The sequence below is a fragment of the Balaenoptera physalus genome (genome assembly GCF_965194825.1).
Source record: "Balaenoptera physalus genome assembly, chromosome: 1".
Taxonomy (NCBI): domain Eukaryota; kingdom Metazoa; phylum Chordata; class Mammalia; order Artiodactyla; family Balaenopteridae; genus Balaenoptera; species Balaenoptera physalus.
In genome coordinates, this window is record NC_138882.1 from 60,344,452 (window position 1) to 60,364,522 (window position 20,071).

General features: G+C 40.3%; 1 protein-coding gene across 4 annotated transcripts in view; it reads right to left on the reverse strand.

Moving 5' to 3' along the window:
- Positions 1-10,562: 10,562 nt before the first annotated feature.
- The window catches only part of DNM3 (dynamin 3), a 578,846-nt gene continuing 569,337 nt past the window's right edge, over positions 10,563-20,071 (reverse strand). For 2 of the 4 annotated variants that reach the window (XM_082437591.1, XM_082437593.1), the window contains one exon: positions 10,563-10,754. In XM_082437591.1, coding sequence (XP_082293717.1) covers positions 10,718-10,754 — 37 coding nt within the window. In that variant the 3' untranslated portion in view covers positions 10,563-10,717. Of the gene's footprint in view, positions 10,755-15,158; positions 20,070-20,071 lie in introns of those variants that run through there. The other 2 variants (XM_082437588.1, XM_082437590.1) reach the window with 1 other exon arrangement.

Sequence of the window (20,071 nt, forward strand, 5' to 3'; positions counted from 1 at the left end):
GTGTGTGTGTATGTGTGTGTGTGTGTTTATAAAATTCTGGTAGCAGGATTCAGGCTAAACTACAGAGGCTGAGCATGGGGAGCTCTTGTGGTAATAGTGAAAAATGAGGGTCTAGACTAAGGGTGGTGACTGTGCCAAGGAGGTGACAGTTCTGATTAGAGAGATTTTCAGAACTTAGTAAATTCATGTTGGACAATGGAAGGGGAAGAGAACTGGTGGGGTTGGGGGAGGCTTCTGCCTTGAGTGGATTCTTCTTTCTAGTAACTATACCATGAGAAAACAGAAGAGAGAACAGGTTTGGAAGTAAAGTAGATAAGAAAATAAGAAGCATGTTAAGTTCGAGGTACCTGAGATGGTACACCCAAGCTAAGGTGTTCCATGTGTAGTATCTGAAGGACATTGGTTCAGAATTCTGGGCATTATCTAGAAGGTTATTGAGAACAGAATCCAGTGCTTTTGTGTTTGGAATTCTTTGTACAGAGTTGGTTGCCTCACAACCAGGCTATAGTGGAATTAGATCACAGAAGGATAACTGGAATAACCAAAATGGTAGGAATCAGAGGGAAAGGAAGCTGGCCTATGAAAACGGATTAGAGAATAGAACACCACAGCCTGGAAGGAAGCCTCGAAAGAGATACAGTCATTTCTATAAAACTATTAAGGGTGAAAGTGGATGTTATTTGCCTACCAAATCATGACTTATAGGAGGAGACACCCTTTGAAATTTGAACAGAGAAATTTAAGACAAATGAAAAAATAATTTTTTTTTTTTTTTAGAAAGTAAAAGCCTAGTGCTTTTTTTTTTAATTAATTAATTAATTTATTTATTTATTTTTGGCTGTGTTGGGTCTTTGTTTCTGTGAGGGCTTTCTCTAGTTGGGGCAAGCGGGGGCCACTCTTCATCGCGGTGCGCGGGCCTCTCACTATCGCGGCCTCTCTTGTTGCGGAGCACAGGCTCTAGACTCGCAGGCTCAGTAGTTGTGGCTCACGGGCCTAGTTGCTCTGCGGCATGTGGGATCTTCCCAGACCAGGGCTCGAACCCGTGCCCCCTGCATTAGCAGGCAGATTCTCAACCACTGCGCCACCAGGGAAGCCCCTGAAAAAATAATTTTATACACTGTCTACATGTAAGTCTAAGAAGTTTCACAAGCCAGGGATATAAATGGGTTCCAAAAATTTTTGGGAAAAAACGCACATAAAAAGGCCATAACTGTCTTGTAAGAAAGTGTTAAGGGACTTTCCTGGTGGTCCAGTGGTTAAGAATCCGCCTTCCAATGCAGGGGATGTGGGTTCGATCTCTGGTCTTGGAACTAAGATCCCACATGCTGAGGGGCAAGTAAGCCTGCGTGCTTTAGAGTCCCCGTGCCACAACTAGAGAGAAGCCCGCATGCCGCAACTAAGACCCAGCACAGCCAAACAAACAAACAAATAAATGTTAAGAAGTCCCAAGCCTTTAGGTGTTGCTACCTGAAGGATGATGAGGCTCACTTACGGCATGCTTCTCTGGGTTGCTGCTGGCATAGGGATGCAGGCCTACTTAACAATTGGGATGACCTAATGTGACAGTTCTTGGGAAAGTTACCTGTCACTTAAGTATAGTAATCCAGTCAGTCTTTTAAATTTAAACCACACCGAAAGGGCGCAAGTAGGATATTAATGATCTAAATTTCCAGAGAGTATGATGGTGTGTGTATGTGGGCAGGTGGGGGAGGGCAGGGAAGGGGAGAGGGTTAGGGTAGCTTTGGAATTAAAATCCCAACTTGTCAAATACTTGCCTGTATAAGAAGATGTACCCCTTCCTCCCAGCTCTGTTTCTTGTCACCCTAAGTTATAAGGAAGGCTGGAGGGTGGTGGTGGCAATTGAGAGCAAGGAGGGAGGAATGGGAAGGCAGTTTTGCCCATCTTTCCAAAATGGTACCAGGGATTGCAGCTGAGATGGAAGGATGCAGGACAGGCAGAGCCACAAGGCAGCACATGTGCTTGATTTTTTGGCGTGATGCATGACTGGCACGTGGCTAGAATGCCGTGCAGGGATCTGAGTGTCACCACACCACGGTGGTTCTGTGTGGCAATCAAATCGATGTCAGTGTTATGCCTGTATGCTGTGTCAGTACTATAAACTTTTGAGTGTGCTTTTGGCCAGCTGGCTTAAATTATGGATGTAAGAATCACATACAGCATGTTCAAGGAAGCATATGGAGCCATCATTTACATCTTTAAGCCGAAGGCTCAAGGTCAAGAAAAACAAAAACAAGCCAGCAGAGGGCATCAGTCACACAATTTTACAGTATTTCAAACCCTTCGAATGTGGGAAAACAGGACTGGACACAGTGCCATCTTGTGGAAGTTATTGATGTTCCCTTTTACAATGAAATTCAATGTGTCTTGAATTGCACCTAGGGCTAAAGGCTAACTGGTAGGCAGTCGCTTTTAATGCTTTATCAAGCCCATCATCATCCCCTTTATCCCTTATTCTTTTCCCCCAACATCTATTTATTAAAAAATGTATTGTCCACCTAGGACCACCGCTACTCACTTCTACCATTCGCATTTTATGATGTTTAGCCTCAGAAATTTATTCATTCAACAAATACTGAACATTAACTACATGACAAGATACTGTTTGTCCTGCGTGCTTGAGATACACCTACGAGTAAAAGGGACAAATTTCCTTGACCTAGTGGAGCTTACATTCTAGCAGGAGGAGAGAGACAATAAACATAAGCAGAAGGTAACAAATGCTATTGAAAAAAGAAGAAAAAAGCAGCAATGGTATTCAGTAAGGGGGTCAGGGTAGGTCTTATGGAAAAGGTAACATTTAACCAAAGATTGGAAGGAGGTGAGGGAGTTATCCAGATTCTCAGGGGAAGGGAGTTCCAGGCAGAGGGAAGAGGTGCTGCAAAGGCCCTGGCAGAAGACTGCATGGCATGTTTGGGGAATAGCCAGGAGTGGCCAAGATGGGGTGATAAAGGAGAGCAGAAGAGGAGGACAGAGAAGGAAAGTGGGAGGCTGGGTCACCTAGACATTGTAGGCTATTAAAAGGACTCTGGCTTTTACTCTGAGATGGGAAACACTGGAGGGTCTTGGAGAAAAAGAGGGACATGATCTTACATAAATTTTAACAGGCTCATTCTGGTTGCTGTGGGGAAGAGTAGAGCAGAAATAAGCATTAGGAGGCTCTGATATTAATCCACGCGGGGGATGACAGTGCCTCAGAGCAGAGTGATAGCAGAGGAAGTGGTGAAAAATAGTCACATTCTAGATATAACTTAAAAGTAGCGTCAAGGTCTTCCTGACATATTAGATGTAGGGTATGGATGCAAGAGAAGAATCATAAGTGACTCTTACGGTTTTTGGCCTGAACAAATTGAAAGATGGAGATGCCATCAACTGAGATGGGGGCCAAGGGGATATGGATAAAGATTTTGGGGAGGAGGATCAGGAGTTCAGTTTGGGGCATGTAGGGTGTGAAATGTAGACATCCAAGCTGAAATGTTGAGTAGGGAGTTGGAGATATGAGTTTGGGTTGTAGGAGCAATGTATTGGATTGAGATATAAATTTAAGACTTGTTGGTATATAAATGGCATTTAATGCTATGTGACTGGATGACATCACCAAGGAAGTTTATATATACAGAGGACTAAGAAATCCAAAGTAAAAGGTTGGAGAGAAGAATAAGCAAAAAGATTTGGAAAGCACAACCACTGAGGCAGGAGGAAATTCAAGAGTTTCGAGTCCTGGAAACCAAGTGCAGATGACTCAAGGAAGAAGGGGTGATCAACTGTAATCAGATCAAAATCTGAAAAATCAAGAAAGCAAGGACTGAGCATTGACCATCGGATTTAGCAAGGAGGAGGTGATTGGTGTCCCTTAAAAGAACATTTTTTTTGTGGAGTTGTGGGAATAAAAACCTATATGAAGTGGATTTAAGAGAGAATAAGAGAAGAGAAATTGGAGCAGCAAGTACAGGCAACTCTGGAAGTTTTACGTCAAAGGGGAAACAGGAAATAGGACAAAAACTGAAAGGGGAGGTGAGGGCAAGAAACTTTTTTTTTTTTAAGATACGAGAAATGACAGCATGTTTGTATACTGATGGAAATGAAACAGTAGAAAGTAATAGTTGATGTGAGAAAGGGAAGAATTAATTGCTGGGGCAATATTCTTGAGCAGGTGAGAGGTGATGGGATCTATTGCACAAGTGGAGGGGCTGGCTTTAGGATGGGAAGGGATAGTTGATCTATGGTAGTATAGTGGGAAGGCAGAGAATATAGATACAGATGCTGGTAAGTGGGTAGATGGTTAGTGGATAAATGAGGTGATGGGAATCTTTGGAAATTCTTTTCTGATTGCTTCAATTTTCTCAGGGAAGTAGGAGGCAAAGAATCAGCTGAGATGTGAGAGTAAGGGGGAAGTGATGAAGTGAGGAGGTATGAAACAGTTCAGGACATTGGGAGAGTGAATGAACTAGCGATGCCTAGTATAATTGCCCAGCAGTAGTAAGGGCTCTCTTGAGAATGGTAGTCATGAATTTAAAGTGAAGCTTGGTTGTGTGTGGGTGTGTGTGTATTTTCCTAACCACGTACAGCTACATGAGTGCAAACGAGTAGACGGAGAGTTGAATTTACCCAGGGTGGTGATTAATCAGATTGAGAGAAGGGCAAGGGAGAATGGTAGCTATGCATGGGCCTGATTATAATGGTTGACCGTGGAATTTAAGTTGGGTAAGAAGGAGAGTGAACCTCAAGAAGGGTGAAGGACAGGGAGGTGAGGGACAGGGCAAAAGTCAATGGATTGGAGGTTCAAGGGGTTTGCAAGACAGGAAGTAAAGGTCAGAGAATAGATAAAGACAAGGTTATGACTTTGGGAGTGAGCAGCTGAAGTAGGGTGGAGGGCAATGTCATTGGAGGAGCGAAGTCCAAGGAAATGAGAAGTGAGATGGGGGGCGGTGTTGGAAGGAATACCTACACTTAGGTAGAAATCCCCAAGAATTAGGACAAGACTGGTACTGGAAAGAATGACAGGGAAACAGGAGCTAAAATCATCAAGAAATAAGAGAGAATGAAATGGAGATTGGTAGATAAGTGCAACCATGAGGGGTATGTGCTATAATCTGGTGCATGAGGTTCAAAGCTGAAGGTTTTAGGGAGGAGGAAGGAAGAATGGTCTGAAAGCAAAAATGAAAAACAAGGATACCTACCCCACGTGAGGCTCAGCAGTACAAGGGCTGTGGGAGACAAGCACCCCCTTTGGAGAAGGCTGCCCGGAAAGCAGTACGCTTAGGGCTGTCCTGTTAGAGAAAGAAGGTGACGGACACATCCAGAGGACAGGTTGAAGATTTAGGGGAAGTTTACTGATCATGGGCAGTGAATTATAGAGGGTACAGGGTAAAGGTTTCAGAAGTTGGAGAGGGGGGAGAAGAGCGTGGAATAGATATGTACTGCAATCTCCGTACAGGACAGCGGCCCAGCAGTCTAGTGCTTTTTGGCGGACTGACCTAGGCTGGGATAAAGAGCTGTGTAAGTCCCGGCGGGTTCAAGGCAGATGATGAGAATATGAGAGTTGGTGGGTAGGGCTGCGGAGATTTCTGGGGGCCTCCTTTTTACCTCAGAGGAGGTGTGGTCTTAGTGTGCAGGCATCCTCATGTCATCATGAACATGTTTTTAATTGTTCCCTAATGGAATTCATGTGTTGATTCTCTGGGTAATGGACATATTGACAAGAGCCTTGTGGGGCTAATGACTAATTTCCCGAGAACCATGCAAACTTCCAACAGTGGGGCAGTGCCATTTGTAGTGTTCTAGAAAGTTGGATTCTGGGGAAAGTGATCAGAGCTGAAGTGAGAGCCAGGGTTTGACCGAGGTCCTGGGAACCATCAGGCCTGAGGAGGGACGCTCCTCTGACCACTGAGAGGGCGCTGGCGAGCTCAGCTGCAGGCGAGAGGCAGAGTAGAAACAGCTGAAGTTCTGTAGGAGTGAGCTAGCTGAGACCATGCCACTGCTTTTGGTGTCTTTCTTCTTTTACAACTCACAGGTGCAATTAACGTTGGCTTGTTTACCTTGGGAACAGTGGCAATCACCAGCCAAATCAAAACACGATTTTCTTCCCAGATCTATTACCGTGATTAACAGGAGGACTCCCCAGAGATAAGGTAGTCTGTTTCCCAACAGCCCAACATTTGCTCGGCACCTGGGGCCTGGCAACTCCACGGTACTGGTGCCTCCTCGCGCCCGTCAGGTGCCGCAGGGCTAGGAGTGCCAGAGGAAGGGGCTTAGAAAGGCAAATGGCCTTTTCTGTCACCATCCAGTGCCAATTGGCACCTGGGTTTCAAATGACACCCAGGATCAGCCTGAGTGAGGTCTTGTGCCCTAAACAGACTAGCTCTCCACTCTCTTGACCATACTTTTGCTGGGGTGTTGGAGCACATTGATTTTACCAGTGCTGAGGTCAGGGATACTGTCCCCTCGGGCCCCTGAGAGAGCTGGCTTGAGGAGTTGCTTCTACTTTCTCAAGCTCCGCTGGCACACAGCTCACGCTCCAGGACGGCCCCGTGGCCTTGTGCAGGGCCCAAGGAACATGTGGACTCTGGTCGGTGAGAACACCGTGGGCCTCCCACTCTTTCTAAATTGCAGAATAAACAGATCTTTAGGCCCCAGGCAGCTATTGTGTATAAGGCTGAGAGTATTTTTGTCTTTAAAAGAGAAAAAAGCAGCAGGCAGAGGTATCTCCTTGGCTCTAATTGAAATACAGCCACAGAGAGGAGGACTGGGGGAAGAAAATAATAATAATAATAATTATTATAATAATAAAATAATAATAATAAAAAAAGAATCTGAAAGGCTAGTTTTTCCACTGTGTTATATGGAGCTTCAAAAATATCCTCTGTAAGGAAAAAAAAAAAAAAAAAAGGCCCTGAAGAACCTAGTGGCAAGATGGGAATAAAGACACAGACCTACTAAAGAATGGACTTGAGGATATGGGGAGGGGGAGGGGTGAGATGTGACAGGATGAGAGAGTATCATGGACATATATACACTACCAAATGTAAAATAGATAGCTAGTGGGAAGCAGCCGCATAGCACAGGGAGATCAACACAGTGCTTTGTGACCGCCTGGGAGGGTGGGATGGGGAGGGTGGGAGGGAGGGAGATGCGGGAGGGAGGAGATATGGGAACGTGTGTATATCTGTAGCTGATCCACTTTGTTATAAAGCAGAAACTAACACACCATTGTGAAGCAATTATACTTCAATAAAGATGTTTAAAAAAAAAATATCCTCTGTTAGTCTGTTAGCAGCTGTTTTGAGAGGGCGGACCCACTTCAGTGACTTCTCTGTTACTGTCTTGAGGATCCTTAAGTCTCTTTGGCTCCTGGGGGCCAGAGGCTAAGGCTTTCTTTATTCTGTGCCTGCTCGTGGCTCGTGTTCAAGGGGATCACTGAAGATGTGAACTGCAGTGAGAATCAAAACCTGATATAAAGTACTGTAAAATGTGATTAGATTAAGAACACTTCGAGAGTAGCAGTTTATAGTCTTGACTCATCCAACAACCTGCCATCCGATCTTAAATGTTGACAGTATTGCAATTCGATAGAAACTTGTAGTATTAAAAAAACAAACAAAAATAGGTATATATTATGGTAGTGGAGGCAGCTGGTATTTCTCTTTAAATGGGGGACATACAGTGATGTGGTAGCATAAGCTCCATTTGATTTATTCAGATATAGACTCTGTAGTATCATAAAGGGCTATAGAAGTTTTTTTTCTTTTTCAGCAATCTTTTCTTTCTGTGGATGAGGTTCATGTCTTTAAGATGGACTCACAGCTGTGAAGACTGTGAATCTCATGGAACTGGACTAAAGATTCCAACATCCATTTTCTGAGTTTTTTTTAAAAGAATCATACTTAGTGCTGAGTTATAAAACAGATGTTGGCAAGTACAGTCTTTTTCAAACTCTGGGATAAAGAGTACTGAAGGGTACAGGGTCTGAACCCATCGAAGGTATCCATGTTTGTACATGAACAGCTGAGGTTATTTCCTTATCTCCTCTTGGATTTCAACTTCTAGGATGTTTGTTGAAACACCCTTCAGTGTATATGTGGCTCCCAAGGCTTACAGACATTTATTTAACAGTGGAACTCCCCAAGGAAAGCATGGGACATTTTATTTTTTCCTACCTTTAGTTCTCTTTTCTCCATCTCCTAGGTGTCCTGGGTGTTTCTAGCTGGAGACTGGGGGATTCTCATTCCCCTCACTGCATCCAGTGGGAGACTGCTACAGGGTATCTTCTAAATCGAAAGCCTGTTTGTTGGAAGCCAAAGCAAAGTTAACAGACTACTTCATTTTCAATAGCACTATGTCTTTCTCAACCAACACTTATGTGATTCAGTCTTATACTATTCCATTAGAAATGAAAAGTTTGGTTTCTGATTGGCTGAAATAAGTTCTATTGTTCCCTTCTTTGTCAGAGGTCAAAATCACCACATTCTGGAATGTTAGCAGGCTTTGGGTCAAGCAGATAATCTGGTTCTAGGACTCAAATAACTGCGTCAGCATGGAAGTCGGTACCAGTTCTCCCTGGAAAAAAGGACCCGAATTTTCTTCTGTTATAGCTTATATTGGAATTGCTTATTTAGCTATTTTGTCAGCTACTTTTATCCTGTTTCTTATCTGGTGTTCCCAGTAACTAGGACATTCTTATGAATTCAAGAAATGATGCATAAATAAAGGGATGAGAATACTTAAGAAATATTATGTTTACTAAAGATATAATGGTTTGTTTCTCCCGAAGATCCTGAGTCAGTACAGTTCAACTATACTTCTTCAGCTCTCTATCCAATATTGAGGGTGGAGGTGGGAGAGCTGAGGAAGGGGATGTTATGAAACACAGATACACTATGAGCAGTAAATATGAACAAACCTCAGCATAGTTTAATTTTACTCCAGGCTGCTTCCTCCCCCCTCCCATTCGAAGAGGAGGCCCCCTTTCTTCTCGCCTATCGAATGTGAGGAAGGGGCCATACCTAGTTGTTGAGGAGACCGAGTAAGATTGCCAGAGAATCATTTCATTCTGCTCTGACTCAAGCCTTACTTTCTCATGGTCATCAGGTCAGTCTAAGTTTTAAACATCTAAATGGTGTAACACTGCACATAAAAATAAGTTCAAGTTTAAGACAAAGTGGAAAAGTACCAAACACTAAAAAAAGATGAATTGGCGAAAACCTTCCTGTTGACAACCTCTGTGTTTGCGGAGGTGGTGTGATGTAATCCAGGAAAACTGGGTCTGTTGGGATGAGCAATGCTATCAGATGAGAATGCTACCCGATAAGAATACTGATGAAAAGGAATTAAATGCCTGGACTGAAGGTGAAGGGAAGGGCAACAAACTGCGTGCTGTGTGATATTTTGCGTCAATTCAGCTGCCTCCAGGTGAACTTGAGCTTCTGTTGATCCCCAGCTTTGGCGCCTTTGAATTTCCTTAGTCACGAGCGCTTCTAACTCGTAGTCACTGAACTTGAGATGCAAGTACACACCAACGTAATGTGCCATATGAAAATTTTCACCTGAGAAATAAACTGCTTCTGCATTTTGGGGAGGAGAAAATAGTCCTTAAAAAAGATTTTTACAGCCCAGAGAAAGGGCATTGGTAGTGAGGGTCCCCCATTTTTTTTTTTATAAGCAGATATTCATTTTTAATTATTATTTATTTATTTAGTTAGTTTTGGCTGTGTTGGGTCTTCGTTTCTGTGCGAGGGCTTTCTCTAGTTGCGGCGAGCAGGGGCCACTCTTCATCGCGGTGCGTTTAAAATTTAATTTAGACCAAGTAAATCTTCAAAAAGAAAACTCTGAATTAAATCTCAAACCTTTAGGGAGCCTTCAGATCTCGTATTTGGCAGGATGGACTACATTACCTTAATAATAAACATTTTATTTGGATAAATCTTTGGGATTTGTTTTTAACAATAGCTTAGAATTTCAGTGTTGGAATTACCATTTGAGGATTAAAGTATAAAACAAGTTATCTTTTCCCCAAAACTCATATAGATTCTATTCTTCCAGTACTTTACTGACATCATTAAGAATCTTCTCAAGGTGGCAACATTTCCTTGTCTTGTACTTTTATTCAAATGATATGTTTTTTCCCCTGAATTTGCCAAATAGAATGTATGAGATTGATGTGTTTCAGACCGACAATTTCTCCCATAATCATACATATTTTATCTCCTAGAAAAATAATGAAAATAGAAAAAAGGTCTTGGTGCAATAATAATTATTAATGGGATTCCTGGGGGCAGATTGAAATTATTCAGTCCTCTGTGTCTTTTCTAGACACCCAGGATTTTTACTTGTTTCACTCTTCTATTGGACAGACATTTCAATTGAAGATAGATTATTTTTCTCCACCAAATAGCATCCCAAATCACAATGCTTTAAGAACTTAAAATCAATCATTTTCAATTTAAGCACCTTAAAAGGTCAAATTATGTATTTTTCACCTTATGTGGTTTTAGTTGAAACAAACTCCTATTTTAACTCGGATCTTCTTTAGAAAAAGAAACAACACATTTCATTTTTTATATAGAATAAACTTTGTTTTTATTATAGACATGGATCAAAAATAAAAGTTTTTATGTACATATGACATATAGTGCAAATGAAAGGCTTTTAAATACCAAGTATAGACATATTGTCGGAAACAAAAGGAGATGAATGATGGGGGTTAGGATGGTCGTCCGGGAACTGCAGGAGGGGGTCGCCTAGTGAAAACAAAACAAAAAACAAAACAAAACAAAACAAAAGAAAAAGAAAAACACAGATGCAGAGGAAGAAAACAATGTTTAAATTAGAAAATAAATCCAAATAAGAGCATGCATAAATATCCCACAAAAATCAAACTCAAATCAGACAGAAAACATGCAGACATGCAGGGGAAATGAGAGAATATCACATGGCATAGTGAGCAGCTCCTAGGATGTTTCCTTGCTTCCAGCCATGTGCTTGGTATGAGCCATTTGAGCCCACGCCAAAACCTTGTTATTTTGTACCATGGAATGATAAATCCATGCAATCATATTCAGGAGAACTGGGAACAGTACAAGAGCTGCATACCTTTATAACTTGAGTATTTGTTTCCCAACCCCGATTTTGTGACATTCGGTTATTTCCAAAGATTTCAGTAAATGTTGTGAAATCTCCATAGGGGGAGAGGGAGTTGATATAGAAATATGACAGGTGAGATTTCTTTAAGATGAGGGAAAGTAGAAGGCGGCAAGGGATCAAATGAGCAGTGTAATCACAATGCAGAAAATATCTGGGGTCGATCTTGGAGAAAAGGATTTGTAAATAAGAATTTCCTTCAGGTGAAATCCTGATGTGATAGGCTTTCCAGGCCCAGGCAAACTATGAGGCTATGTCTGTTCCATGGTGACCCCAAAGACTTTGGGTAAGGTTTCCCTCTGTCTTAGAGTTAGGTGCAACTGAAGTTCTTATTTATTCTGAACCAGGTCCAGGGTAAATGAAATTTGGTTTGCTGGCTCTTTCTCCGTATCCCTAGCCTAGCCTGCATCTTGTCAGGCCCACTGGTGGTGAAAGAAGGATCCAGAGTTTTGCTTCGTTTTGACATCAGCCTCTCTGGATGATGGGCTGCTAGGGAAGATACAGTAAACGCTACATGGCAATGGACAGCTCTGTAAGTAGGAAAACAGCAGGCCCAATGAAGCTTTCCCACGGGTTTCCAGCAGAAGTCTACATTTAATTTCCTCTTTCTAACCCAACTGGTAATGAGCTCAACATCACAGCAAGCCATAGAACGGCAGGTTAGTTCAGTACCCTACTCCCTGTGGGACTTCTTTTTGGCTACTCAGCCAGGTGTTCAACAACATACTCACTTCCATCTTACTTCTGTAACACTTCAGTGAGTGGAGCAATGAAGTCTACAAAAAAACAAAAGCAAAAACAAAAGCAAGCTTCTGTTTCATCTTCTATGAGATGTTAATGGAGCCATACTGACTGGGCTATTTCTGAGCAGCAGTAAAAAACGACCTTACCTTCCCCAAAGTCCAAGACCAATTTTTCTTTGGTTCAATTTAAGCTGGCTGAACTTAAGGAGGCCTCCTATCCATTTAAATGATGAAGAACCTGTTATTGGTCTGCAACCTTTCAACTGCGGGGGGGTGTGCAAGCCTTTAGCTTTAGAGATCCAGGTAATGGTTATCCCTGGTGATTTCATGAAGAAAGTGTAATTAAATTCCTGTCAGGCTCAATGAGATTTATCACCTGCCCAGCAAACAGAAACTATTTTTGAGTTCTGAAGGGGCTTTAGAACACTTTAATTACCTCAGCAGGGTGGGGAGGTGAGCCATTAAACTGAACAGCAAGTCCACAGTGCTAAAGGGACATTTTGTCAGCATATGCCAAAGCACTTTTCTGTTTGAGCTAGTTTGGCGTTCTAGTCTAGAAACAGGATCAGAAACTTTATGTCTTAGAGTATATTTCATGGACAGCTAGAGTGACATCTATCCCCTTAGCTCTTTTCTTTCCCTCTTCACTCATCCTGTATCTAACTTTCCTCTCGTTGCCAAAAAAGCATTGCTGGTGATGACACCGTACACTGGCTCAGAGTGACTTCTATTATGGATCTTGGCAGTTTGGGTTTTTACTATTTCTTTTCCAGAATTTTCCATATTACTTAACACAGTGCTGAAGTGCTTGAAGGTCACGTGCTGAAAATACTGGGGCTTTTTATATGAAGGGCTACGAAGTTACCTTATACCATTGCCACTTCTAACACAAAACTTGAAGTATTGAGTTTGGAACACTGAGTTGGGATACTGAGTTGCTAACACATATTAAAGCTCATCCTACTAGCATTCACCATACAAGCAAATTCTACCTACTCAAGATTATAATTTCAGGTTATACCTCCTTAAGCTTTCTGAAAAATAACTTCGGAGAATCGTTTGGCTGAAACAGGAAGGTAAGGTGGTAGGAAAAGCTGTGTGTGGAACATGGGCATAATTCATATATAAAAGTCTCCAGTATTAAGAAGAATGATGAATTACCTACATTCTCTTGGATCTACCTCAGTGCTGCAAGCTGTTCCTAGGGTGCCATTCCTCTGGCAAGAGCCCTGGGAAGGCCTTCCTTAAAACTTTTTTCTTTTCTGTTACAATCTCACAAAACATTCCCTGCTTGTTTTCTTTGCCCATCACTTAGATAACTTAATATCCCGGAGCAGTTGGTGAGCCTGAAGGCTTGGGAAAGTGAGACAAGAAAGGCAGTAAGAATAAGCGTTCTTCTCAATGCTTTTCTGCTTATCTTCACTTTTAAGTCAACCTAGATCCCTCCCTTTACAAGAATACTATGGGGGTAATGTAATTAATTTAAAGGAGCCTTTTTTTTGGCAAGTGAGAGAGAAAAGGTAATATTGAAAATGATCTGAGTCCTCCACAAGGCCCCCCTAGGACTCATTGCATGTCTGTCTCTATCTGCTTTCACGCCCCCTGTTCCTATGTGACCTACCTCCTTGGATCTCCCCAAGCATCAGAGCTCCAGGAGGGTGGTCCTAAGCTGGGAGCTCCAGTTGCCATGACATTTGATTTTATCACCCAACTTCGTGTTAGTGACAGTCTGTACTGGGACAATCTCACTCAATGCCTTTCCCCTCTGGCCTAAAGCCACTAAAGCAGTGTTTCCTAAGGCATGTACCTCAGAACGCTAGTCCTGTGAGATGCTCTATGAACAAAGCATTGATGGTCAAATAAATCTGAGAAACATGGAGACACTAGCCCTGCCATCTGATATTAAAGCTTCTATAGAGTCTTCCAGTAAAGAAACATCTAATTTTTAGTCATCATTTCCCAAGCATAGTCAATCAAGAAATCCTTGGTGTATGTGTGTGTAAAACTTATTAAAATCTCATGGAATGGACTCCGGGAAACTTCAAATTAAGGTTGTAGTTTTAGCCAACATCTCTTGCATGTTACTCTAAGTATGAGTCTGCCTCAGTGTGAAAGAACACCAAGAAATGGTCTTAAAAGTGGCAATGCCAGGTGTGTGATGAAATTAGTACTTCTCAGTATGAAATTTAAAGGTTCCAGCTGAAAAACAAGAATCTTGAAAACTAATTGAGCAGATACTTACATTGATGTCAGAACTATTTTTAAAATACAAATGGAAATTTGCCAGATAGTTACAATAAGGTCCTTTGGTTTTGGTCATTTCTACCAGGAACTATTCTGAATACAGAATCGTGCAGTAAGACACACACTCACAGCACAGTGCACAGCATGATTCGCATCCTGACTCTTTCTTCCATTAAAAAGCTTCCTTTGAAGGCATAGATGGCTCCACTCATGGAAGATGTATAGACATGAGAAAGAAATCACAACAGAAAGTGTGAATTAACCCAACAGTCTTTCCAATTCATCTTTTCACAAACAGCACACCATGAACATAAAGGGAAAGTAAACCAACATTTCTCCCCTCCCACTCCCTTCTTGTCTCCTGCTTTTAGACGGCACAATCTGAGTCTATGTATGTTGATAAGGGACCTATCATCAAAACTCTTGTAACAAGGAATCTTTCTCTATTCTCTGGAAACTCAGGATAAGGACGTGTGTAAGACTGAACACTCTTCTGTTCTCTTAATATTGGGGAAACTGAAAGGGGTAACTTCTCCCCTCAATGCCCAATGAATAAACAATGGAGGCCAGCTGTTGAGTCAGGAACTTAATTACTTTCTGTCAGAAATGCCTTCTGTAGACCTACCATTTGGGCAGAGTATTCTTCATCCTTCTGTTTCCTAGCTTTTCGGGATCACTTCCTTTTCAATAGCAAAATGTCACGTTGCTTCTTGGCAAGTGTCACTTTGTACCCTCCAGCTGCCTAAGGTTTGTGTTCTTCTTTAACTTAGTACAACAATGACTTCAAATCAGGAATAAAATGTTTCCCACTCTCCTGCCTTTGATTTGTCCAATTTGCTCCCTTTAAAAATCTCATCCTTCCCCAAATTAATGACAGTAATGCCAAATGCTATCATTCTCCACATTGGTAATTCTGGACCAACATGATCGAAAGAGTTATAAATATTTACAAGTCTCAGATCTTACTGATAAGCATAGACATGACTCAAATATATACAAGAATGAGGAAGGGGGGAGTCCTTCAAATGTTATCATTTATTTCAGGTTCAGAAATACAGCTTCACATTTTCACAATAGGTACACATGACCTTCAAGAATGATACAGGCTTTAGGAACTTGCTTCAAAAATTCCATTCATAGAGTCCATCCATATATCAGCATTAAGAAAGCCTGAAAGTGCCAAGAAGACAGTGGAAAGTACTCTGGCTCCAATTAATTAAAGAATCAACAGAGAAGGCAAGACTTTGCTTCTGTACACTGCTTCTTAATATAAAAAAGCAAAAGAGGAGTTTGATTCAGAAAAGGGAGAGAAAAGAAACATACAGGCAAGCAAAACAAAGGCTGTACATGTGAAATTAAACACAAATCAAGTAATGGTGGAATTTCTGATTGGAAGGAATCATTTTTAGCAAATTGGCAACATACAATGCAAGAGATTAGACAGAGTAATTTTATCGTAATTTAAAAAACATTACATTAAGGAATTTGAGGGTAAAAATTAAAAAGGAATGAAGCCTTGAGCTGAGCCATGTGTGAAATCCCAGACCAGAGAGGTGAAAAGTCTCACCAATAATACCAGTATGAACAGGTCTTAAGACAAACAGGAGACTCTTCCTTGAGTTTCCTCCCTCTTGCTCTCATACATACATACATTCTTACACATATATACAAATAGCAATGCATATACTACATATGCTTCAAAATACTTTTAAAATTTCACCATACAGAGCACCACGTAATGTTAAACATACCAACTAGACAGGGTGACTGAAGGTTCTAGAAGACACATTTGAGCTTTTAAGAAAGGAATGAGGGATCTAGTGAATGAATAACTGTTTCTTAGAAACCATCTAGCTTCATTCACATTAAACTCTGAGCTCACAGCTTGCAGTCCTCTTAGTGAAATGATATAAAACTCATGGCTTGAGTCTCAAATATTATCTTCTTTCATCGAGTTCCATAGTTTAGAGACCTACTATTTAAGCTTTATTCTTAAGGAGATTCCTGTCCATTTCAAATAATTACATTGTTTGACAAATGAAAAATGTTTACCTGAAAAAGTGGATGGATGACCTGCCGCTGAGGTGTTACATAACTTCTTCCCTGCATTTTAAGCAAACTTACTCAGAAAATCCACTACTTGTATTATACTGCTGTATCCCTCTATTTTAATTTTTTGACAGTTACCATAGAGAAAAAAAAATGACTATGTAGACAAACTTAGCTTTTTAAGATTCACCTCAGCAATCTAAGAATAATTTATAATTCTAATCAGAGATCTTAAAGGTAGGTTTCCAGATCTTACACTTACTATGAGCTAGCTATATTGGCAAAGATAATTTCTTCTTCGATAGCAATGCTGTGAATTTAGATGCAAATGCCTGTAGATGTTATTCTACCATGTTGTCATGGGAGTTCTGAGCCTTGTGCCTCTCAGAATGAATGTAATCTGGAGAAAATTTTGTACACCTCATGTATGTTATGAGAAATGAACCACTTTTATCACATATTATGGCAAATACTCTAAAGCTAACTCTTGTATTAGCACAGTTTAAAAAATATATTCATACCCACACATACACACATGTATAAATATTTACACCCAAACATATACATATATATGCAATACACACACAATCACACTCATGCTCATGGCATTTTAACAAGTGATTTTTAAAGCTACTTACCCAAAGGGGCACAAAATACATGTACTTACACAAATTTACTATGTATATACTGTATACATAGGGACACATGCTTAGAAAATATGTGTGTACACAGAAAACATCAACGTTTATCACATACTGGTATTAGGTCCCATTTCATATTTGAGAATTATGGCTACAGTCTATTCTAAAAAGTCATAAAATGAATCTATATGACTACTCTTTAATTCTAAGGTCAGAAGGCTTATAGTTATATCACAGGAACTTGGTTTTATTATAATGTTTTGGAATAGAGTGAGTTTGTATCTGAACAAGTAGGCAATTTGCTAACTAAACAGACCCTACTGCTCTTCTATGTTACAAAACACAGCTAAAAGCAATATTCAGAGGAGTAATCTTGGTAGATGATTTCTGGAAATGCAATATATCTGCTCTAATTCAATACTATTTCAATCATCTGTCCACAATTGAGTAAATGGCTATTCCAGTTTAGTCAATAAGCATGCAAGATTTAGCATGTGACAATAAAATAGATTTACCCATCAAATAAACATATACAGTTTACTTTTCCAAATCCTAAAAACACTATGTTTTATTATACTAGACATGATGGAGCTACATCTGTTGTGTAGACAACATCAGAGCAATCAGGATGAAGTTACACAAAAGATCTCAAGTGTGTGGGAAATACTTAGAAAGCTCATTAGCGACATTCCCATCTTAAGGCCTGATATGAACCCTGTACTTCACACTCCGCACATCCTAGAGCTTCTGACTTCATTTACATTGACATCTCCTTTTAGCAGGATACAAACCCTTTGGGAAATGGGATTAATACTACTCATATGACACAGTACTGCAGTAAACTGAAAATATTCTCCAACATGACTGCTGAAATTCCAGGGGAGGCTGGGTTCTATTAGAAATAACTTAGAAGTAAAATAAAACAAAAATGTGCACACAAGAAGAGATAACTGGGACAGTGAAACTGTGGGGTGATAATCTGAGAGCAAAAGCCAAAGGTGACAAACGCCGTTGTTTATGATGCATAAAATCGGTGCAAAGAAACTTGGGAAAAAAATCCCCAGTTTTCTTTGACATGGTTTGTGCTGATCTAAGAACACATCAGTGGTTATCCACAACATTTTCCTTTAACCAAAGGAAATTTTTGAAATACAGCAAAACGCAAAACCACATACAGCACAAAGCCAAACCCTGAAGTATATAATCTGTTAGATGCCTATTTTAGAGAATTCAAAAGAAGGAGCAAAGGGGATCCTAAAAAAGAGGGAATTTTGTGAAGAGGTATCACTTTAGACTATTAATTTTACTATGGATGTTTACTTATTTCCACTTAGCTGCAACACTATTTTAAAAATACAGTATGTATCTTGCACATCTGTTCCATTCACAAAGAGTTAATTTTTTTCCATGAGAAAAAAAAAGATATGAGAAGATTTAGGGTGGTGATTTAGGGTGGCGTTCTTTATACAATCACTTGCAATTTAAAAGTTGAAATGCCCTTTTTGTAAATCTTGTATTCTCTGATTTTTGCCTAAGTGGACTAGTTTTAACCCTTTAGAATAAGTTCAAAACAATGCCATTCAACTTGGCAAGTTCTCTTTTTAATAATGGTTAAAAGTTTTACTTCATACTTTATGGGCGTCTGCTTTGGGTATAAACTACACAGGAAATTAAAGTTAACATACAAATCATGTTTGCTGCTTTCAAAGGGAGGCATTTCAGTTGGTTAAACCTGATTTACTTCTGTAGAATATGAAATGGTGTCGTGGGACACAACTATGCAGTGAATACTTGGTCTGCTGTCTGGGAACAGTTAGCAGACAAAATTCCGGTTGGCTTCTGGCTGTTTCCTACATGCTAATGATCTAGTTCTAGGTAGTCCAAAAGTCAGCCTCAAGACTGAACTATTAACCCCCAGGCTAAGCTGCTCTTATAAATTTTAGAAATGTTAGAATTTTCCAATTTGCTTTAAATCTCGATGTCTTAATACTATTTTCTGGAATGACCTGGAAAGAGAGAGACTCTGAAGTTGTCCGACTGTAGGAGTGTGAGCTCTGCTCTCAAACTAGGGCATCTTTTCTTTCCATTCCAGGTCCCATTCTTTAAATATGGCTATCCCATAGTAAGGCTCAGGATTTATTAAGAAAGCCTAGAACAGATTAAAAAGTTACATTAAACTGTTTTAAAGGTAGGCTAAATTTTTACATTAGGAAATTACATATTAGCATGGAAAGGGAGACATTTTTGCACTAACTAACTAACTAAATCAACTGGAATTAGTGTCAAAGTATAATTAGCCATGCTTAAAATTAGATCAATATAAAAAATTAAATATTTTCCATGTCAGCCTTCACTGTAACTTGTGAGGAGGTAAGTATATACGTGAATAAAGAAATTACATTTGTGCAGACACTTCTAGAGATGTGATATTTTGCTTCTTCCTTGAACTCTGAAACTAGCCCAATTTACTGACTGACTACCAAAAAACAAGCTTTAATTCACTGTTGAATATGCTTCTACCTTGAAGCAAAACACATTGCCATGAGAAGCCCTCTAGAGCAAGCAATGCATTAACTTTTCCTTGGCAAACAACCTCATGCTTCTGGAAAAGTTTTATTTTTAAGGAATCCTAATTTTTAAAAAATCACTTCTTAGCAGTTTTATGAAATAAAGAGGAAGGAGAGAGGATCTAAATAGGTAATCACGGAGTAGGCGGAAACATGTATAATAGACAACATAATTTCCGTCAGTCAAAACAGAATGTGGGAAAATAAATATGTATCATTTAGGTCTAAGCCCACCATCTCTTATCTCTTAAGAATTATATTGAATGGGCTATCTGGTAGGTATAACCTGGGAAAGTTGTCAAAGCAATTCCAAATATATGCCAGGGTAGGCCAATGGTCCACAAAGTAGCGGGCTGCTATACAATCTACTTTGGTTGATACAACATATAAAGCCTCAAAGAGTCAGCAGTTTTCAAGAGTCAAACCCCAAAAGTTTGACATATCATGAGCAATGAAGGTGAGTGATGAATGCATTAGTAAAACTGGTTACTTGCCTACTGATGTCCACACATGCGACTACTCATGATTTACTGCAACGGTTATCAAATATTTTGCTTTCGCATAATTCATTAGTAATTAATTGCCATGCCAGACACTTCGTTTAGTCTAACAGGGAGGATTCTAGTGGACGGATTATAGTGGGACGAGTTGGTGATGGGGGTGGTCTCCGGCT